Source organism: Nerophis ophidion, linkage group LG12 (assembly GCF_033978795.1).
Source record: "Nerophis ophidion isolate RoL-2023_Sa linkage group LG12, RoL_Noph_v1.0, whole genome shotgun sequence".
Taxonomy (NCBI): domain Eukaryota; kingdom Metazoa; phylum Chordata; class Actinopteri; order Syngnathiformes; family Syngnathidae; genus Nerophis; species Nerophis ophidion.
Genome location: NC_084622.1, coordinates 57,662,411 through 57,684,506, shown reverse-complemented (window position 1 = coordinate 57,684,506; position 22,096 = coordinate 57,662,411). Strand labels below are relative to the sequence as shown.

Below are 22,096 nucleotides of genomic sequence, written 5' to 3'. Positions count from 1 at the left end.
ACTGCTCGCCTGTGTATCGGCTGGGGACATCTCTGCGCTGCTGATCCGCCTCCGCTTGGGATGGTTTCCTGCTGGCTCCGCTGTGAACGGGACTCTCGCTGCTGTGTTGGATCCGCTTTGGACTGGACTCTCGCGACTGTGTTGGATCCATTATGGATTGAACTTTCACAGTATCATGTTAGACCCGCTCGACATCCATTGCTTTCCTCCTCTCCAAGGTTCTCATAGTCATCATTGTCACCGACGTCCCACTGGGTGTGAGTTTTCCTTGCCCTTATGTCGTAGTGATTTGTGCAGCCCTTTGAGACACTAGTGATTTAGGGCTATATAAGTAACATTGATTGATTGATTGATTGATTTAGTTGTATTCAGCGTTAAAAAATATGATATGGCTCTCACGGAAATACATTTTAAAATATTTGGCTTTCATGGCTCTCTCAGCCAAAAAGGTTCCCGACCCCTGGTGTACAGGGTTACAGAACAAAAATGCTGATGGGTCGCCATAAGGCGCTCCGTAAAAGATGGGATAAAGGTAAACGCTGGGGAATCAATCAATCAATGTTTATTTATATAGTCCCAAATCACAAATGTCTCAAAGGACTGCACAAATCATTACGACTACAACATCCTCGGAAGAACCCACAAAAGGGCAAGGAAAACTCACACCCAGTGGGCAGGGAGAATTCACATCCAGTGGAAGGATGAGTAAAAAAATACAATCTAGACTGGGCTCATAAGGGGGCCCAGTCTGGAGTGGCAAAAAAACCTCCATAGCAAAGCACATATACATATTACAACATACATCTCGATATATCTAGCAACAGAGGGAAGGTAGTTCAAGGTCATGGTGGTAAGCCACAGCTCTCAGGCGCTGACCATCCATTCATCACCCCTATGGGATTTGCGTCGAGGGCGTTGGGTTGGGGGGTGGGGGGGGTGTATGTGTGGCGTATATATTTTTTTGTGAATGTGTGTGTGTAAGCCCTCAGTGTGTCTCTGTTCCGCTGTCTTATGCAGTCGCTAGTCCAAAGTCAACAACAACAGGTGTGTGTCCATGAGAGACAAGAAGGGAGTTTGTTGTGTCTTCGCTGCAGTGTCCTTCGGGAGAGTCTCGAAGCCAGGGAAACAATCCAAGTTAGAATGATCTGTATGCGAGTGAAAATAAAATTTGCTTTTCACTCTAAATTGTCTATGACTGGTCCTCAAAAACTGCGGGGTAGACAGTCCGATGTAATCCACAGTTCTTCCGTATCCTCCAATCATTTGTGGCAGCTTCGGGGTACTTTGAAGACTGCCAGCAACTTCTAATTTGTCGACAAACCAGAGCAACGCTTACTCAAAACAGCAGATGTCCTGTTGTCATAATTCCGAATAGGTGGATATCTTCACGTCCTCGACAGAAAAGGGTCGCCAGGCACGCGGCACTCCTTCTTCTCCCCAAGAGTCCGTCGTGTGTCCAGCAACAACCGCTTCGTCACGACAAGCAGGTTCCCCCCAAACCCAAGATCTTGTCAATTTTGTTGAGGCCAGTTAAATAGCTCCAATGTTTGTATTTGGAGAGCAGTGCAAAAAGAGGCAACAAGAAATTTAAGACAAGACAAAACAAAGAAGCAAGCAGGAGAGAAAAAAGAGGGTCTCCGTCATTAACATGTTAAAAATAAGTGAAATTATTATTTTCATTTTTTATGTAACGCTTACAATAAATCTATATATCAAATTCCGGTTGATATAAAGTTAAAAAAAAAAAAAAGGTTTTATGCCTTTTCAGTCAAAGACGACTTTTTTTTTAATAGTAAAACTGAAATATGCAGTATTTCCCCCATTTCCCAAAACATTCAGAGAGCAATGATCTGAAGTAATTGGAGCCCTAAAAAGATCAATAATGCAGGACACCATTGATTTAAATGTATTATTATTTCTGAGTAATCACAGTGAAAAAATAAATAAAATCCCACTAAATATCTTGGGATCCAAAAGGTCCCCCACTCATAAAGAGATGCATTTTTATTATTATTTGTTTTACTTTCAACACTTAAGTTACGAGATGAACTTCAGATATATCTGTCGATTTTACGTTTGAACTATTATTTTCTTGGTTTTATGCTCTTTTGTCAAAGAAAACAGTTTTTATATTGCAACCACACAGTATATGCACATAATATTTTCCACATAAAACAGAAATATTTGAAGTAATTGGAGCCTTAAATAGGTCAATAATTCATTGTTTAAAAAAAACATTTTTAAACTTTTTTTTTTTTTTGCATTGCCAATAAGAGCAAAATAAAGAAAAAACAAAAGAAAATCAAACAGCCTGCATGGCAGCTTTGTGTCCAAACTAAAATAATACTTTTTAGTTATAATAGAAGAGAAAGTCCAACACAAATGCAAATAGACGGAATATAATTTTTTCAGGTGTACTGGAGAGGAGGCTACGTCGGATAGTCGAACCTCGGATTCAGGAGGAACAGTGTGGTTTTCGTCCTGGTCGTGGAACTGTGGACCAGCTCTATACTCTCGGCAGGGTTGTTGAGGGTGCATGGGAGTTTGCCCAACCAGTCTACATGTGCTTTGTGGACTTGGAGAAGGCATTCGACCGTGTCCCTCGGGAAGTCCTGTGGGGAGTGCTCAGAGAGTATGGGGTATCGGACTGTCTTATTGTGGCGGTCCGCTCCCTGTACGATCAGTGCCAGAGCTTGGTCCGCATTACCGGCGGTAAGTCGAACACATTTCCAGTGAGGGTTGGACTCCGCCAAGGCTGTCCTTTGTCACCGATTCTGTTCATAACTTTTATGGACAGAATTTCTAGGCGCAGTCAAGGCGTTGAGGGGTTCCGGTTTGGTAACCGCAGGATTAGGTCTCTGCTTTTTGCAGATGATGTGGTCCTGATGGCTTCATCTGACCGGGATCTTCAGCTCTCGCTGGATCGGTTCGCAGCCGAGTGTGAAGCGACCGGAATGATAATCAGCACCTCCAAGTCCGAGTCCATGGTTCTCGGCCCGGAAAAGGGTGGAATGCCATCTCCGGGTTGGGGAGGAGACCCTGCCCCAAGTGGAGGAGTTCAAGTACCTAGGAGTCTTGTTCACGAGTGAGGGAAGAGTGGATCGTGAGATCGACAGGCGGATCGGTGCGGCGTCTTCAGTAATGCGGACGTTGTACCGATCCGTTGTGGTGAAGAAGGAGCTGAGCCGGAAGGCAAAGCTCTCAATTTACCGGTCGATCTACGTTCCCATCCTCACCTATGGTCATGAGCTTTGGGTCATGACCGAAAGGATAAGATCACGGGTACAAGCGGCCGAAATGAGTTTCCTCCGCCGTGTGGCGGGGCTCTCCCTTAGAGATAGGGTGAGAAGCTCTACCAACCGGTATAGCTCCGGGAGGAACTCAAAGTAAAGCCGCTGCTGCTCCACGTCGAGAGGAGCCAGATGAGGTGGTTCGGGCATCTGGTCAGGATGCCACCCGAACGCCTCCCTAGGGAGGTGTTTACGGCACGTCCAACCGGTAGGAGGCCACGGGGAAGACCCAGGACACGTTGGGAAGACTATGTCTCCCGGCTGGCCTGGGAACGCCTCGGGATTCCCCGGGAAGAGCTAGACGAAGTGGCCCGGGAGAGGGAAGTCTGGGTTTCCCTGCTTAGGCTGTTGCCCACGCGACCCGACCTCGAGTAAGCGGAAGATGATGGATGGATGATGGATGGAATAGAAATTGAAAGAGTAAATGAAACCAAATTTTTAGGTATAATGATTGGTGATAAATTAAACTGGAAATCTCATGTAAAAAATATACAACATAAAATAGCAAGAAACACGTCAATAATGAATAAAGCCAAATATGTTCTAGACCAAAAATCACTTCATATTCTCTACTGCTCACTAGTGTTACCATTTCTGAGTTACTGTGTAGAAATATGGGGAAATAATTACAAAAGTACACTTCATTCACTAACAGTGTTACAAAAAAGATCAGTTAGAATAACACATAATGTTGAATATAGAGAACATACAAACCCTTCATTTATTGAATCAAAGATACTGAAATTCCACGACATAGTGAAATTGCAAACAGCTAAAATTATACACAAAGCAAACTATAACCTGCTACCCAAGAATATACAACAATTCTCCTCAACAAAAGAGGAGAAATATAATCTTAGAGAAAAATGTCATTTAAAACATTTGTACGCACGTACAATACTTAAGACCTTCAGTATATCTGTATGTGGAATTAAATCATGGGTGTCAAACTCTGTGGAATTTCATTTGGCCCTTGAGGCAATATCAAATTAACATTAGAGCTGTGCGGCAGTGCCGCTGTAACACCGCATTCACCGCTTATACTCATACTTGCCAACCCTCCTGATTTTCCCGAGAGACTCCCGAAGTTCAGTGCCCCTCCCGAAAATCTCCCGGGGTAACCATTCTCCCGAATTTCTCCCCGGACAACAATATTGGGGTCATGCCTTAAAGGCAGTGCCTTTAGCGTTCTCCACAACCTGTCGTTACGTCCGCTTTTCCTCTATTCATACAGCCTGCCGGCCATGTCACATAGCATATGCGGTTTGTACACACACACACAAGTGAATGCAAGGCATATTTGATCAACAGCCATACAGGTCACACTGAGGGTGGCCGTATAAACAACTTTAACATTGTTACAAATATGCGCCACACTGTGAAGCCACACCAAACAAGAATGACAGACCCATTTTGGGGGAACAACCGCACCTAAACACAACATTGTCACGCCCGTAGATTATGTTTTGTTTTCTCTCATGTTTGATCACGATGGTGTACGGCCATACTACCCTGATCATACCCAATCTCGTTAGTTCACGAAGCTAAGCAGTGTCTGGCCTGGTTAGTACTTGGATGGGAGACTGCCTAGGAAAACCACGTGCTGTTTGACCTTTGGGCTCTTTAAGTTCCTTTTTTTCACTCCCTTGTTTTGTTTCCATGGCTACCCATTGGTTTCACCTGTTGCTCATTTGGACACACGCACCTGTGTAGTCATGTCCCTGTTACTTAAGCGTGTCTTTTTTCTGTTGGTCGGCCTGGCGTCATTGTGATCTTGTCTTGCGCTGTGCTGACTTTATTCCTGCCTTGCCATAGTTTCCTGATTTATGCCATGCCAAGTAAGTTTTGTTTGATTCATGCTCATAGTCTGTTTATGCGTTAATTTTGTTCCTTAGCCCAAGTTGTGCCTCCACTGTGAGCGTTTTTTTGTTTGTAACTTTTTGTAGTTAAAATTGAATCATGTTTTTACCAGAACGCCATGTCCTGAGTAGTCCGTCTGCCTTCCTGGGAGAACGACCCCGCAGTAATCTGTGACCCCCCCCATCCTGACAAACATGAACACAACAGAACAAATACCCAGAACCCCTTGCAGCACTAACTCTTCCAGGACGCTACTATAAAAACCCCCGCTACCACCCGACCAGGACCACCTCATGGTTATTTTATTTTCAAATGTATTAGCTTGTGGAAGGAGTCAATGTTGATATTTACCTCAGAAGACTGCAAATAGAAAAGAGGCATTACATTTTTTATTTAAATTTTATTTCTGTGATGTTTTTTCGTTTGTTTTTTGAAAGTTGATTTTGCACTATTAAGTTATATAAGTGTTGTTAAAGCAAATCAGTGTAGCAAACTGAGCAATAATTAGCGTTTTATTCGTGCATTTTCTCTTACTACTTCAAGGCTTGAATGATTGATGAATTATTGTTATTTTACTTTCAAGTTTATCATTGGCCTGTGGAAAAAAGTTAACTTTGATATGTACCTTCAGAAAGCTGCAAAAAGAAAAGAGGAATTGATTTTTTATTTAAATTTTATTTGATATGCCATTGATATTTTTTAATTATTGTTATTATTATTTGAAACTGGATTTTGCATGTCACTATAAAGTTATATAAGCCTTGCTTGTTCAATATTCAATGCAAAACTTGTTTGGGTCCCTATTAAAAGGTTAATTTGTTCAACTTTGGCCCGCGGCTTTGTTCAGTTTTAAATTTTGGCCCACTCTGTATTTGAGTTTGACACCCCTGAATTAAAATATGGAATGGATTAAGCGAAGCAATCAAACAATGTACTAATATCATCCACTTCAAGAAACTCTTCAAACTGGAAGTGTTTAGAACAGGGGTGCCCACACTTTTTCTACAGGCGAGCTACTTTTCAATTGACCAACTCGAGGGGATCTACCTCATTTATATATATCATTTATATTTATCTATATATGAAAGAGACATTTTTGTAAACAAGTTAAATGTGTTTAATGATAATACAAGCATGTGTAACACATATAGATGTCTTTCTTTCACCAAGACAAGAATATAAGTTGGTGTATTACCTGATTCTGATTACTTGCATTGATTGGAATCAGACAGTAATGATGATAACGCCCACATTTTCAAATGGAGGAGAAAAAAAGTTGTCCTTTCTGTACAATACCACATGAAAGTGGTTGGTTTTTGGCATCTAATTCATCCAGCTTCCATACACTTTACAAGAAAAACAATGGCGGCAAATTCCGTAGCTTGCTTGATTGACATTCACGGCACCCGAGGGTCTTGTGAGATGACGCTGGCTGCTGCCAGTTCATTATTATGAAAAAATGACAGAGAGGAAGGCGAGAAACACTTTTTATTTCAACAGACTTTCGCGCCGTCCCTTCCGTCAAAACTCTAAAGGCCGACTGCACATTTCCTATCTTCACAATAAAAGCCCTGCTTCATGCTGCCTGCGCTAACAAAATAAGAGTCTCGGAAAGCTGGCGTGCACATCACTTGTGCACGCCAGCTTTCTGAGGGATCGCTTGTGCACGCCAGTTTTCCGAGACTCTGTATTTAGTTAGCGCAGGCAGCATGAAGCAGGGCTTTTATTGTGAAGATAGGAAATGTGCAGTCGGCCTTTAGAGTTTTGACGGAAGGTACGGCGCGAGAGTCTGTTGAAATAAAAAGTGTTTCTCGCCTTCCTCTCGGTCATATTTTCATAATAATGATCTTGCAGCAGCCAGCGTCATCTCACAAGACCCTCCGGTACCGTGAATGTCATTTAAGTGACGTCTTGGTGAAGATTGATGATCACTCACTTTTAGGTCTATTTTTTTTTAAAAGCCTGGCACGAGATCGACTGACACACCCCCCGCGGTCGACTGGTAGCTCGCGATCGACGTAATGGGCACCCCTGGTTTACAAAGTACAAAAAAGAAGAACCAAGATAAACATTCTGAATTTATTCACCCATTCATCCTTTCATTCTCAAAATAATCTTACTCATCTCGTCGTATGGACTTAAACTTACTTCACCAATTATTTATTTCCATCCCATCTCATCCATTTCTACCGCTTATTCCCTTTTGGGGTCGCGGGGGGCGCTGGCGCCTATCTCAGCTACAATCGGGCGGAAGGCAGGGTACACCCTGGACAAGTCGCCACCTCATCGCAGGGCCAACACAGATAGACAGACAGTATTCACACTCACATTCACACACTAGGGCCAATTTAGTGTTGCCAATCAACCTATCCCCAGGTGCATGTCTTTGGAAGTGGGAGGAAGCCGGAGTACCCGGAGGGAACCCACACATTCACGGGGAGAACATGCAAACTCCACACAGAAAGATCCCGAGCCTGGATTTGAACCCAGGACTGCAGGAACTTCGTATTGTGAGGCAGACGCACTAACCCGTCTGCCACCGTGAAGCCCAATTATTTATTTATTTATTTATTTTTATTGTAAACTTAACCTGGACCTCAACCTCAACATTGCAACTTTTCCCCGTTAGATTTCACCTCATTCTCCTTTTTTTTGTGTGTTTTTATTTTTATTTTTGCAGTAGCATTTCCAGAATGTGTGGCGGGCCACTAAACAATTAGCTGCGGGCCGCAAATGGCCCGCCGGGCACTTTGGACACCACTGCCTTAGCGGAACCTTCTACTAGCGGTGCTTGTTTCCGGCACGCCATATTACAGCAACACACGCCACCGAAGCGTTCCTATCGCAAGGTCGTGTCCCCAACGGCGGGTTGAGGGATTCGTTTATCCAGCAAAAATGATGAATATCACCGGTCGTTTTGGGTCTTTTGTCCCAATGTTGCAATCCGTCAAACGTGTGGTGCCAACTGCAGCTAAGGACTTGCTACCGCATACAGGTAAGCAAAAGGGTCGAGCCGGATGCTAACAGGCTAATTCAACGTTAGCATCATATAAGTGTACAAGCTGCACATAGCAGGCGTTTTAAATACTGCTGTATTATAATCACTTCATTAGCGTGGTATTTTATAGTTTATCATTTTATTCAGCGTAACAAGTAAGTTTGTAATTTTTTTTATAACGCAGCATTAACCTGAAAAACAATTACATAACCACATAGCAAGTTTAAACAACTGTTGTCTCACCAGTGGAATATGTTGACGTTCTTTATTTAACCAGCAGAAAGGACAGGGTGACCTTTACAAACAAACCCCGTTTCCATATGAGTTGGGAAATTGTGTTAGGTGTAAATATAAATGGAATACTATGATTTGCAAATAATTTTCAACCCATATTCAGTTGAATATGCTACAAAGACAACATATTTGATGTTCAAACTGATAAACATTTTTTTTGTGCAAATCAGTAACTTTAGAATTTGATAAAGTCTAGTAATACTCATCAAACATTTATTTGGAAGTCACTATAGACAGCGATTTTAAATTAGACAAACAAGTCAATGGCGTTTTAAAATCGTGTTTTTATCACCTTCGTCTTTTAGTAAAGGTTAAACCGTTTTTTTATCTTTTAACCTTTTTGAACAAGTCGTGCATGCTTTTATTTCAAGTGGCCTGGACTACTGCAATGCACTTTATGCTGGCATTAGCCAAAAAGCTCTCTCCCGGTTGCAGTTAGTCCAGAACGCGGCGGCACGACTTTTAACAGGGGCCAGGAAACGCCAGCATATAACCCCAATTCTTCAGAGTTTGCACTGGCTCCCTGTTCATTTTAGAATTGAATTTAAAACATTGGTGTTTGTTTTTAAATCTTTACATGGACTGGCACCTCAATATATCTCGGACCTTATCCAAATTTACATTCCTGCGCGCGCTCTGAGGTCCGAGAGCCAGTTCCAGCTCGTGGTGCCCAAGACCAGGGGAGACAGGGCCTTCTCTGTGGTCGGCCCTAAGCTCTGGAACACTCTGCCCCTCCATGTTCAAACTGCTTCCACAGTGGAGTGTTTTAAGTCTCGTCTTAAGACCCACTTTTATTCTTTGGCTTTTAACACTACGTGAGTTGTGTGGTCCTCTGTCCTCTGTTGTCCTCTGTGTTTTTTATACACTTTGATTTCTATTTTACTGTTTTAATTGATTTTACCCTTTAAAATAGTTTTTAATCATATTTGTTTTTATATTGTTTTTATTGGTTTTATATTTATTTATTTTTTGTTTTTATTCAGTCATTGGTGGAGCATAATATATATATATATATACTTTTTTTTAATTTAATTTAATTTTATTTTTACAATTGTTTTTAACATGGCTGTGCAGCACTTTGGAAACGTTATTGTTGTTTAAATGTGCTATATAAATAAAGTGGATTGGATTGGAACATCCCACAGGTGTGCAGGCTAATTGGGAACCAGGTGGGTGCCATGATTGGGTATAAAAGCAGCTTCCATTAAATGCTAAGTAATTCACAAACAAGGATGGGCCGAGGGTCACCAATTTGTAAGCAAATTGTCGAACAGTTTTAGAACAACATTTCTCAACGAGCTATTGCAAGGAATTTAGGGAATTTACCATCTACGGTCCGTAAAATCATAAAAAGTTTCAGAGAATCCGGAGATATCACTGCACGTAAGCGATGATATTACGGACCTTTGATTCCTCAGGCAGTACTGCAAGAAAAACCTACATCAGTCTGTAAAGGATATCACCACATGAGGTCAGGAACACTTCATAAAACCACAGTCTGTAACTACAGTTGGTTGCTACATCTGTAAGGGCAAGTTAAAACTCTGCTATGCAAAGCAAAACCCATTTATCAACAACACCAAGGAACTTCGCTGGGCCCGAGCTCATCTAAGATGGACTGATGCAAAGTGGGAAAGTGTTCTGTGGTCTGACGAGTCCACATTTCAAATTATATTTGGAAACTGTGGATGTGGTGTCCTCCGGAACAAAGAGGAAAATAACCATCCGGATTGTTATAGGCACAAAGTTCAAAATCCAGCATCTGTGATGGTATGGGGGTGTATTAGTGCCCAAGGCATGGGTAACTTACACATCTGTGAAGGCACCATTAATGCTGAATGGTCCATACAGGTTTTGGAGCAACATATGTTGTCATCCAAGCAACATCAAATATCTTGTCTTTGTAGTGCATTCAACTAAATACGGGTTGGAAAGGATTTGCAAATCATTGTATTCCGTTTATATTTACATCTAACACAATTTCCCAACTCATTTGGAAACGGGGTTTGTACAATGGGGTAAAGTTCATATTGTTATACAGCAAGCCGTAGAATACATTTTCATTGATGTCGGACTGCCGATATTATCGGCCGATAAATGCTTTTAAAATGTAATGTCGGAAATTATCGGTATCTGTTTCAATAAGTAAAATGTATGACTTTTTAAAACGCCGCTTTGTAAACGGACGTAAGGAGAATTACAGAGCGCCAATAAACCTTAAAGGCACTGCCTTTGCGTGTCGGCCCAGTCACATAATATCTACGGGTTTTCACACACACAAGTGAATGCAACGCATACTTGGTCAACAGCCATGCAGGTCACAACTTTAACACTGTTTCAAATATGCGCCACACTGTGAACCCACACCAAACAAGAATGACAAACACATTTCGGGAGAACATCCGCACCGTAACGCAACAGAACAAATACCCAGAACCATTTGCAGCACTAACTCTTCCGGGACGGTACAATATACACCCCCCGCTACCTTGCAGTTTTTTTTATCATTTAAAAATTTCGGCTCATTTTTATACATAGCAAACTCATACCGCGGGCCGGATAAAACCTATTCGGGCCATTCGTTTGACACCCCTGAAATCGGTGAACCAAGATTAAAACAGAAAATGTCAATATAAATTACAAATGTGAGCTAAATTAAATATCTGATACTAAATTGATTAGTGTTTCTGGAATAAGTGAGTTTAGAGTTTTGATTTGAAGTGGGTAAATAAATACATTTTGCATAGGTCAGGGGACTGAGCAACTCAAGGCTCTGTCCCCAATGGTGGACAGGCAGGAAAACGGGATGCAGGGATTGACAAACACTGTTAATGAAAGTCTGCTCCTTTTGCAACTAAGTTTGCACTTTAGTATTTTAGTGTTGTCCCTATTCCAAGATGTTGCTTCCAGTACCAAAATGTATTTTTCCAAATAAAGAGAACTACGAAAAATGTCATTATTGCCTTTATTTTAACATCAAATCTTATGATACATTAAACGTACATTCTTTTTGCAATAAAAGAACACGTTTGCCATTAAATAACATAGTGAATAAACTCTACAATGATTCTTTTAGTCGTAACTGGTATGTAAGCAAACAGGTTAGAAAGGCCCCTAATTTTGCTGCTGATGTATGCAGTGACATATTGTCCTTTCTCATTGTATTATTTGGTCAAAATTATTATGGACAAGCTGTAGAAAGTGGATGGAATGATTATTAACTGTCAATATCTGGTTACTTTCCATTTTAACATGTTCTGCCGACAATACGGTTTAAATGTAATAAGTGCTTTTTCTTCTTTTGTCGAATACTTTACATAGGGCAGGGGTGGGCATTACATCGATCGTGATCGACTGGTCGATCTCAAGCCAGGCATTAAAAAATAGACATAAAAATGAGCAATCATCAATCATACCAAGACTTCACTTTCGTCAGTTGTTTGACATTCTCGGCACCCGAGGATCTTGTGAGATGACGCTGGCTGCTGCGAGCTCATATTTAAGAAAAAAATCACTAACAGGGCGGACGCAGAGAAACACATTTTATTTCTAGAGACTCCGTACCAACTGTCAAAACTCTAAAGACCGACTGCACAGTTCCTGTCTTCACCATAAAAGACCTGTTTCATCCTGCCTGTGCTAACAAAATAAGAGTCTCAGAAAGCTAGCGTGCACAAGCTAGCAAGCTACGGAGTTTGATGCCAATGTATTTCTCCCCCGCCCTCAGCGACCGCTTTCTCACTTGCTTGCCCACCCGCACACTCACTGACGTCACTCACCTGCTGCCAGACATTAAAGGGCCACCCACATATGCTACTCTCATAACAAAGTGTTTAAAAACGAGTATGCAAGTTGGACAAATGAGATGCCAAATCCAACCACTTTCATGTGGTATCGGACAGAAAGGAGGACTTTTTTTTCCCTCCATTTGAAAATGCGGACGTTATCAGCACCACTGTCTAATTCCAATCAATGCAAGTCATCAGAATCAGGTAATACACCAACTTATATTCTTGTCTTCATGAAAGAAAGGAATCTATGTGTGTTAAACATGCTTGTATTATCATTAAACACCATTAACTTGTTAACAAAATGTATCTTTCATAAATAAATAAATATAAATTATAAATAGGAATGAGGTAGATCTCCTCGACTTGGTCAATTGAAAAGTAGCTCGCCTGCAGAAAAAGTGTGAGCGCCCCTGACATAGGGTATCCAAAGATACCTGTGACGGTGGTGGCGTGGTTATTTTGACTTGAACACAGTATTTGCGTTGATGTTTCTATTCTATTTAATAAGGCAAAAAAAATGCATACATATATCTGAAACAAATCTGTTATTATAGTATACTATTAACATTTTTTTCCTACATAATATAATTTTGCTCTATTTTTCAATTGTTGAAGCTCATACTTTGTTGAGTTTTTTTTCTAGAGATTTCTCCAATCCCTTTGGTCATTTTTATTTTATTAAATAGGACTAGCAACCAATCTAGCATCAATTTCTGGTGTCATTGGGGACTGTACGCATGTTTAGAAACTCTTTACATTTGACACACCATGTCCGTGATGACAAGTGAGGTACAGAGAGCCTGACATCACACTTGCTCTGCACTGCTGCGAGCCTTACTGCGCTTTTCTTTGGATTTTTTACTATCGTTTTTATCATCGTTCACCCCCCCACCCCCCCCCCACCCCCCGCAACCACACACACACACACACACATATGCAGTCCTCTCCAAGGTTTCTCATAGTCATCATTGTCACCATCGTCCCACTGGGTGTGAGTTTTCCTTGCCCTTATGTGGGCTCTACCGAGGATGTCGTTTTGGTTTGTGTTGTGGTTTGTGCAGCCCTTTGAGACACTAGTGATTTAGGGCTATATAAATAATAATTGATTGATTGATTGAAACCTTATGAGAGACGAGAAGACACTTTTTAAATTTTTTTTATTTCTATTCTGTAATAACTGAATCATTCTAGGTGATTAGCAATGCAGCTACTGGGAGCAATCCATTCTGCCTCTAAAACACTTTAAAATGCATCCAAAAACCGCCAACAATACTTGATTTATGTTCCGTAACTTGTATAATAACCAAACTGTAGTGACATTGTTATTGTAAGAGCGAACACAGAGGAACTGCTGGGTATTTTGGCCAAACAGCTCAATTTTTATTTCATCTGACCACAGAACTTTCCTCCAGAAGGTATTATCTTTGTCCATGTGATGTCAGATGAAACAAAAATTGAGCTGTTTAGCCACAATACCCAGCAATTTGTTTGGAGAAGAAAAGGTGAGGTCTTAAATCACAGGAACACCACACCTACCGTCAAGCATGGCGGTGGTAGTATTATGCTCTGGGCCTGTTTTGCTGCCAATGGAACTGGTGCTTTAAATGGGACAATGGAAAAAGGAGAATTACCTCCAAATTCTTCAGGACAACCTAAAATCATCAGCCAGGAGGTTGGGTCTTGGGCGCCGTCGGGTGTTCCAACAGGACAATGACCCCAAACACACGTTGCTAGAATTAAAGTTTTAGAATGGCCTTCCCAAAGTTCTGACTTAAACGTGTGGACGATGCTGAAGAAACAAGTCCATGTCAGAAAACCAACACATTTAGCTGAACTGCACCAATTTTGTCAAGAGGAGTGGTCCAAAGTTCAACCAGAAGCTTGTGGATGGCTACCAAAAGCGCCTTATTGCAGTGAAACTTGCCAAGGGACATTTAACCAAATATTAACATTGCTGTATGTATACTTTTGACCCAGCAGATGTGCTCACATTTTCAGTAGACCCATACTAAATTCATAAAAGAACCAAACTTCATGAATGTTTTTTTGTGACCAACAAGTATGTGCTCCAATCACTTTATCGCAAAAAAGTTGTAGAAAGTATTGGAAACTCAAGAGCGCCATGACATTATGTTCTTTACACGTGTATGCAAAATTTTGACCAAAACTGTAATCGTTTCTCTGTTTGCAGCTCCTGGATGTATCCGCCTCGCCCACACAGACCTCAAGGTCCCCGACTTCACAGATTACCGCCGTCCCGAGGTGATTGACCCCACCAAGTCCTCCCAGGACAGCAGCGAAGGTAGGCGGACCTTCTCCTACCTGGTCACCGGGGCGACCACCGTAATCGGCGTCTACGCAGCCAAGACGGTGGTCACCCAGTTCGTCTCCTCCATGAGCGCCTCGGCTGACGTCTTGGCCGTGTCCAAAATCGAGGTCAAGCTGACCGACATCCCCGAGGGCAAAAACGTGACCTTCAAGTGGAGAGGCAAACCCCTGTTTGTTCGCCACCGCACGGAAAAGGAGATCGCGGCAGAGGAGAGCGTGAATCTCTCAGAGCTCCGCGATCCCGAGCATGACAAGGATCGGGTGCAAAACCCCAAGTGGGTTGTCGTTCTGGGCGTGTGCACCCATCTGGGTTGTGTGCCAATCTCCAACGCCGGCGACTTCGGAGGCTACTACTGTCCTTGCCATGGATCCCACTACGACGCTTCTGGGAGAATTAGAAAGGGGCCGGCTCCTCTTAACCTGGAAGTTCCCTTCTACGAGTTCACCGAGGACGACGTCATAATCGTGGGATGAATATTAGCCTCCTATCTCGGGTCTATCTATCCCCTCCTGTAATATGTTTTCCAAGATGGCACTCTGTACAAGTTAGAGGTAAATGGTGATTTATTTAATCGACAATAAAGACCTGTTTCCGACAGAATTACCATTATTGCGTTTTTTCATCCTTTTTATCAAAAGTATCATTTCCTCATTCAGCTACATGAGTGAGGAAGGCCACAGTGGATATGTTTCTTTTACTTTTTATTCATAGCTGTATGAGGAGTGTCTGGTTGTATCTGCTGCTTTAATGTCTGTCCTTTGTGTTCTTTGATGTTTGATGTTTCCCTCTTACACACATGTAAGAGGGATGTGTTCTATGGCTATGAGTTGTTGTTTTTTCCCTTGGCCTCAGTCTGCACCCCCTCTTCAGGGCCCAGGCTAAGACTGATTTTTTTATTTTATTTTAAACTTCTATTTTTTTTCTTTTTCTCCCATCCCCACCCCCTTGTTTACCTGTATCTCATCTTTTTTGTAAGGGGCGCTGTAAGCCGGCAGACCCGTCAGCGATCCTGTTCTGTCTCCCTGTAATGTTTGTCTAATCTTGAATGGGATTGTGCTGAAAATTTCAATTTTCCTGAAGGAACTCTCTTGACGGAATAAATAAAGTACTATCTAATCTAATCTAATCTAATGAGGAAATGATACTTCGATCTCCATTCATTGGTGCAGGTGAAGCTTAACTTGTCAAATTTGATGTTTTGTTTCGTATTGAACCAGGACCATAAAATTGTCTTGAGGGATGTAATTAATTCCCAGATTAATAGACAATTATGAGCTAAGAAAATGCGTTCTTAAAAAAAGATAACCAAGAGTCTGTCGGGTTCAAACACTGATTACATCTATTAAACAGACGAGAAGCAAGGAATCATGCAGAGACAGGGTTAAATTGTAACTGTAGTTACAAATCCGAACTACGTTCTAAAAGTCCTGCCCACGTGCTTCCGCTACATATTTGAGAGGTCCCTGGTTACATCACTGAAGCTGTCGCTAAGGGAAGGGGGTATTCTCGACAGCTCCAGTTAGACACAATATATGATTATACAAAAATGTAAATGTGCTGACAGTCGTGATATCGCCTTGTCTCTGCTCTGTCTGCGTCACGCTACTCCATGTTCGGCCTAGGCAGTCAGCAGGCCAATTCTGGAAACACTGATACAAGACTGGCTTGCAACCTTTTGGAATTGCGAGCTTTGCACAGACAAAGAAAAATACAATTTCAGCACAATTGATAACTATAGCAATGGCCCTTAAGCATAAGAGTTGTGTGATAATTAGGGTCCGCCCTGCCCATGGTGCCATGGGCCAAGGACCCTATTGAAACTGCTGTGTTTTATTATTATTCCGCACCTACGCGCTGTAATTTGACCCCCTTAACATGCTTCAAAGCTCACCAAATTTGACACACACGTCTGTACAGCAAACCTTCCCAACATATTAAGCAACCAATCCCCCAAAATGAAAATTGCGCTCTAGCGCCCCCTAGGAAAAAATTACAGACAAAACTGCATGTAACTTCTGTTAGGAATGTCATAGCGACATGAAACAAAAACTCCTATGTAGGTCTGACTTAGACCCAATTTTCATACACTCACTTATTTCAGCAAAAATCTACAGCAAGTTGGCAAAAACCCCTTCAAAATAAAAGTTTCGCAAAAAATGCAATTCTTGCCTCTTTGCGCTGTAATTTGACCCCTTTAAAATGCTTCAAAAGTCACCAAACTTGGTGCACACATAAGGACTGGCGAATATTGCAATCTAATGAAAAAAACCAAACCCCAAAACTCAAAATTGGGCTCTAGCGCTATTTTTGAATAAAACACTGAAAAAACTGCTCCTAGGAAGAAAACACGGACAAAATTGCTTGTAACTTCCGGTAAGAATGTCGGAGAGAGATGAAACAAAATCCTCTATGTAGGTCTCGCTTAGACCTACATTTCATAGATTGACAACCCCCAACAAAAATCAACAGGAAGTTTGCAATCCCCCCTTCAAAACAAAAGTTTTGTAAAAACCGGTCACCTTTCTTCAAACATTATCTCCTCTGAGTGCGTTTGTTGTTCAAACTCGCACAGGAGAGAGATTGAACCCTTCTGATTAAAAGTATAGAACAGAGTTTTGATAAGTTCTCAGGTTTTGATTTTACGCGCCTTCAAAGAACCCCTGTGCAAAGTCTCCTAAAAAATGTCATTGTTGCCTCTTTGAGCTGTTATTTGACCCCCTTAAAATGCTTCAAAACTCACCAAACTTGACACACACATCAGGTCTGGCAAAAATTGCAATCTGATGAAAAAACCTAACCTCAAAACTCAAAATTGCGCTCTACCGCCCCCCTAGGAATACAACACGGACAAACTGCTCCTAGGAAGAAAACACAGACAAAACTGCTTGTAAGTTCCGGTAGGAATGTCAGAGACACATGAAACGAAAAACACTATGTAGGTCTCACTTAGACCTACATTTTAATAATTAACATACTTTAGCAAAAATCAACAGGAAGTTTGATATTTTCACTTCAATACAACAACTGCATTACTTTCACAATGCATTACATTCTCAAAATAGTGGCTCCAAGGCTTATCCGGCCGTGGGTCTCGGGGGCAGCAGCCAAAGGCGGACCCGACCAATGCTGCTTGCAGCTTTAATTTATACATAGTTATTCTTACAGAGTCTGAAGAAAACAAATCCCCACTCTTACAGAAAGGATGTCTTTATTCAGCTCAGACTAGTACACATCTGTTATTTGTAAATTTGTCCAATCAGTGTACAATATATTTAATATATATATATATATATATGTGTGGCAATTGTGTTACAACTCATTTTCAGTTTTCCATTGCTATACTTTTTTTTTTTTTTTTTTACTGTAATTTAAATCTGCACTGCAACCACAGTATTTTCCTTTGTGAGATAAAGTCTATCCAATAGTAAATTCACTTATTTGAACACAACTTTCCTCTTATCAAGATAGTCAAAATGATCCAAAATAAATACAAATAAATATACAGAAGCATTCCCACGCCAACCACATTTTCTCGGATGTTGAATCGAGTATTTACTTAATGTGGAAATCACATAAATGACCAGTGTTAGATAAAATATTGACCATTTTCATAGTTTGGGGTTTTTTTTTTTTGCATACAAAAATGGTTCATATTTATGTACTCTACTGCAGTGGTCCCCAACCACCGGCTCGATTGGTACCGGGCCGCAGAATATTTATATATTTTTTAATTATTTTTTATTTTATTTTATTAAATCAACATAAAAAAACACAAGATACACTTACAATTAGAGCACCAACCCAAAAAAAACCTCCCTTTTTCAAGACAAAAAAAATTATATATATATATATATAATATCTTATTCTTTTGTGTCATTTCCAGCTACGGCCAGGGTGTGTTCATGTGGTGTCATAGATAATATTTTATTAACCCATGGATACATTTATGTCGGCTCCCTTGAGAGATAACGCTTACAAAAGATAGGCCGATAGATGGCGCACTTGTTGGCTCCAGGTTGGCTCCTGTCTACGTCACTTAGCAGTAGAAGAAGAGTGTCCCAAATCTTGTGTGTGTGCTACAAGATGTTAAGTAAATGATAACTAAGAACAATTCATGTGTAGTGCATTCATAAGTGAATACATAACAGTTCCTAACTTAGTGATTTCACAATAAATATATGTACACAATGGCACAATTCACACGTGTTCTCAGCAAAAAGCCAGTGTGGCTAATAGAAACTGTAGCTTCCCCGGAAGAGTTAGTGATGCAAGGGGTTCCGGGTATTTGTTCTGTCGTGTTTGTTTCGGTGCGGATGTTCTCCCAAAATGTGTTTGTCGTTCTTGTTTGGTGTGGTGTCACAATGTGGCACATGTTTGTGAGCACCCTTAGTGTGACATGTATGGCTGTTGAACAAGTATGTGTGCCATTTGCAAGTCCATTTTTTTTTACATCTTAACCTTTTAAGGCCCAAGCTGTTTGTTTACATGCTTTTTTAATTTTCTTTGCCTATTGGACCCTGATAAGAATAAAAACCAAGATTCATATTTTTACATGAGATACTTAGTCCATAAGTAACAAACATGTACTTAATGTTTAGTGACAAGCTAATTCTTATTTTTACACTTTTTTTTCTCCAAATTCCATTGTGTTATATTCTTCTGAAACCACCAGATGACAGTATAAGTGTCCACTTAAAGGCCTACTGAAATGAGATTTTCTTATTTAAACGGGGATAGCAGGTCCATTCTATATGTCATACTTGATCATTTCGCGATATTGCCATATTTTTGCTGAAAGGATTTAGTAGAGAACATCCACCATAAAGTTTGCAACTTTTGGTCGCTAACAGAAAAGCCCTGCCTTTACCGGGAAATCGCAGACGATGACGTCCCCCGCTGAGGGATCCTCACATCCCCACATTGTTTTTAATGGGAGCCTCCAACAAAAAGAGCTATTCGGACCGAGAGAACGACAATTTCCCCATTAATTTGAGCGAGGATGAAAGATTTGTGTTTGAGGATATTGATAGCGACGGACTAGGAAAAAAAAAAAAAAAAAATCAAGTTAAAAAAAAAATTGCATTGGGACAGTTTTTAGACACATTTACTAGGATAATTCTGAGGAATCCCTTATCTTTCTATTGTGTTGCTAGTGTTTTAGTGAGTGCTAGTGCTAGTGTTTATCTCCGGTAAGAGGCGACTTATTACCACAATTTTCTCACTGAAAACTGCCGGTTGACCTGTTGTCGGGATCCATGTTCGCTTAACCACTCTGATCCATAGTAAAGTTTCACCTCCGGGAATTTAAAACAAGGAATCACCGTGTGTTTGTGTGGCTTAAGGTTAAAGCTTCCCGACTCCATCTTTCTACTTTGACTTCTCCGTTATTAATTGAACAAATTGCAAAAGATTCAGCAACACAGATGTCCAGAATACTGTGTAATTATGCAGTTAAAGCAGACGACTTTTAACTGTGTGTGTGCGCTGTTACGATCCGTTACTGCGCTCTTCACATGCTGTTTATATTTCCATCTGTGTTTTCATTCTCCGTTCTGACCCGTTTATTTCCCGTTTAGTCCATCACCATGGTTAACTATTAGTTTCAGCTGCTACACCTGTTGTAATAATCACCTTCACTATTTAAGCCTTCCTCTTTTCTTTGTTCACTCTCAGATCCTAATTTGCCCTGGTGCAACAGTGATGTCTTGTTTGTTCATGCCCTCTGTCGTTAGCTCTCACGCTACGTTTATTGTATTCCTAGCTTTCACGCTAGTTGTTTGTATTCTCTTTGGTGCCTACGTGCCAGTTTTATTTTCCTACTGGTTTATCCTAGCTTTCACGCTAGCGTCTTTTGTTTGCCTTTTTCCTTAGCTCTTGTGTTTTGGTTCCTAGCCTTTTATTACTTTAATAAAGCCATTTATATCTTACCTTTTTGTGTTCATCGCTTCGACGCATCCCTGGAAGAACCAATCCGGCATCACAATGCCACACAGGCCTCACATGCGCAGCGCTAATATTTCCTGACAGTCCGTGACGTCACGCGTACACGTCATCATTCCGCGACGTTTTCAACAAGAAACTCCCGGTAGATTTAAAATTGCAATTTAGTAAACTAAAAAGGCCGTATTGGCATGTGTTGCAATGTTAATATTTCATCATTGATATATAAACTATCAGACTGCGTGGTCGGTAGTAGTGGCTTTCAGTAGGCCTTTAAGGGCCAAAAGACCCCAATTCAGTAGTGTACACAATTTTGGAAATAAGAGCTAAAAGGTGCTGTCCACACATGTGGACAACTAAGCCTTTAGAGCAGGGGTCACCAACCTTTTTGAAACCAAGAGCTGCTTCTTGGGTACTGGTTAATGCGAAGGGCTACCAGTTTGATACATACTTTAATAAATTGCCAGAAATAGCCAATTTGCTCAATTTACCTTTAATAAATAAATTTATATATATAAAAAATTGGGTATTTCTGTCTGTCATTCCGTCGCACATTTTTTTTCCTTTTACGGAAGGTTTTTTTGTAGAGAATAAATGATGAAAAATACAATGAATTGAACGGTTTAAAAGAGGAGAAAACAAGAAAAAAATTAAAATTAAATTTTAAAACATTGTTTATCTTCAATTACGACTCTTTAAAAGTCAAAGTTCAACCGGAAAATATGAAAAGAAGAACTAGCTAATTCGAATCTTTTTGAAAAAAAATTAAAAAAATTATTTATGGAACATCATTAGTAATTTTTCCTGATTAAGATTAATTTTCGAATTTTGATGACATGTTTTAATTAGGTTAAAATCCAATCTGCACTTTGTTAGAATATATAACAAAGTGGACCAAGCTATATTTCTAACAAAGAAAAATCAGTATTTCTTCTAGATTTTCCAGAACAAAAATTTTAAAAGAAATTCAAAAGACTTTGAAATAAGATTTAAATTTGATTCTACACATTTTCTAGATTTGCCGGAATAATTATTTTGAATTTTAATCATAAGAAGTTTGAAGAAATATTTCACAAATATTCTTCGTCAAAAAAACAGAAGCTAAAATGAATTTGTTGTTCTTTACAATAAAAAAAATATATATATACTTGAACATTGATTTAAATTGTCAGGAAAGAAGAGGAAGGAATTTAAAAGGTAAAAGGGTCTATGTTTTTAAAAATCCTAAAATAATTTTTAAGGTTGTATTTTTTCTCTAAAATTGTCTTTCTGAAAGTTATAAGAAGCAAAGTAAAAAAATAAATGATTTTATTTAAACAAGTGAACACCAAGTCTTTAAAATACTTTCTGGGATTTTCAGATTCTATTTGAGTTTTGTCTCTCTTAGAATTAAAAATGTCGAGCAAAGCAAGACCAGCTTGCTAGTAAATAAATACAATTTAAAAAATAGAGGCAGCTCACTGGTAAGTGCTGCTATTTGAGCTATTTTTAGAACAGGCCAGCGGGCGACTCATCTGGTCCTTACGGGCTACCTGGTGCCCGTTGGTGACCCCTGCTTTAGAGGATTTTAAAGTAAAAAAAAAATCTTTGTCGA

The 22,096-nt window shown here is 40.3% G+C and overlaps 2 protein-coding genes across 2 annotated transcripts in view; one reads left to right on the top strand and one right to left on the bottom strand.

Annotated features, from left to right (window-relative positions):
* The first annotated feature begins 7,946 nt into the window (after positions 1-7,946).
* On the top strand, positions 7,947-15,162 carry LOC133563621 (cytochrome b-c1 complex subunit Rieske, mitochondrial). The gene is made up of 2 exons (XM_061917843.1): positions 7,947-8,145; positions 14,425-15,162. Exons 1-2 carry the CDS (start codon positions 8,046-8,048, stop codon positions 15,033-15,035), a joined length of 711 nt encoding a protein of 236 aa, XP_061773827.1. The 5' UTR covers positions 7,947-8,045; the 3' UTR covers positions 15,036-15,162.
* Positions 15,163-17,753: 2,591 nt separating this feature from the next.
* zgc:112052 (protein C19orf12 homolog) overlaps positions 17,754-22,096 on the bottom strand; it is a 7,235-nt gene continuing 2,892 nt past the window's right edge. The window contains exon 3 of the mRNA XM_061917844.1: positions 17,754-22,096. This exon is cut by the window's right edge and continues 327 nt beyond it. The gene's annotated coding sequence lies outside the window, so the exon portion shown is untranslated.